Source organism: Alosa pseudoharengus, unplaced genomic scaffold, assembly GCF_046254945.1.
Source record: "Alosa pseudoharengus isolate Yale_2024_CS ecotype anadromous, Long Island Sound unplaced genomic scaffold, YU_APseudo_1.1 YU_APseudo_1.1_scf_3, whole genome shotgun sequence".
In the NCBI taxonomy this organism is placed as follows: domain Eukaryota; kingdom Metazoa; phylum Chordata; class Actinopteri; order Clupeiformes; family Clupeidae; genus Alosa; species Alosa pseudoharengus.
In genome coordinates this window covers 631,614-632,816 of record NW_027468718.1, presented here as the reverse complement: position 1 = coordinate 632,816, position 1,203 = coordinate 631,614, and the positions used below count along the sequence as shown (strand labels likewise).

Here is a 1,203-nt window from a genome sequence, read left to right as displayed (position 1 = left end):
AATGCCTTTAAAATTGGTGTTTCAACAAGACAATGACCCAAAACACACCAGTAAGCGAGCAAAGTCTTGGTTCCAGACTAACAAGATTGATGTTATGGAGTAGCCAGCCCGATCCCCAGACCTCAATCCTATCGCCAGGAGTGTTATTGGTTAATTAGTTAACCCTGTGACCCGGATGTTCCACTTTGGGCTGTGTGATTCCCATTTGGTTGTGTAGTAAACACACGTTAACTAAACCTGTTTAGGTGACTCATTGACATCTTTATTATTTACTGGCGCATAGAAAACTTGTGGGGTGACACACACTGCTATTGTTCTGCACATAACTGTAGGGGGGGCCTCCTATTGGCTGGTCTGATTTGCGCATCATCTTGTACATTTAGCATCTTTGGGACCAGAGTGACATGCATAAAGACAGACTGAGTGGCTCACAGTAGACTTTATTTCCATACAGACATTTCCTATCCAGACAGTAGACTTTATTTCCATACAGACATTTCCTATCCAGACAGTAGACTTTATTTCCATACAGACATTTCCTATCCAGACAGTAGACTTTATTTCCATACAGACATTTCCTATCCAGACAGTAGACTTTATTTCCATACAGACATTTCCTATCCAGACAGTAGACTTTATTTCCATACAGACATTTCCTATCCAGACTTTATTTCCTGCTTTACTCCAGACATCCCCAAGGGCGCCATCTGGTGGCGCTTCACTGAGGCTGCAGTCAGGGGCAAACAGCCCTACCTGCTTGCAGCAATTCCCTTAACAAGCAACAAGGCCATCACATTTACACAAGTGTGTGTGTGTGTGTGTGCATATGTGTGTAGGTGTGTGTGTGTGTATGTGTGTGAGTAGGTGTGTGTGTGCGCTATGGCTACTGATAAAAGGCCTCCTGTTCCTTCATCAGGAGTGTGAATGTGTTTGTCTGTTAAAGAGTTCTTGGCTAAAAGGCCATCAGGTTCTCACATAGAAATGAAACTAACAGGTCCTCTGAGACAGAGACAGTACAGTCCTGGGTTTGGGGCAGAAGAGGAGGAGGAGGAGGAGGAGGACAATGCTGTTGTTTACTTGGCAGCTACTTCATCAAACTTGGGCTCTGAAAGAGAAAAAACACCATGAGAGACTGTACTGAGTGTCTAAACACCATGAGAGAGTACTGTTACTGTACTGAGTGCTTGTATGTATATTCAGCAT

At 43.7% G+C, this 1,203-nt stretch overlaps 1 protein-coding gene across 3 annotated transcripts in view; it reads right to left on the bottom strand.

Moving 5' to 3' along the window:
• Positions 1–420: 420 nt before the first annotated feature.
• LOC143099990 (uncharacterized) overlaps positions 421–1,203 on the bottom strand; it is a 20,077-nt gene continuing 19,294 nt past the window's right edge. For all 3 annotated transcript variants that reach the window (XM_076262890.1, XM_076262891.1, XM_076262893.1), the window contains exon 7: positions 421–1,105. In XM_076262890.1, coding sequence (XP_076119005.1) covers positions 1,074–1,105 — 32 coding nt within the window. In that variant the 3' untranslated portion in view covers positions 421–1,073. The remainder of the gene's footprint in view (positions 1,106–1,203) is intronic.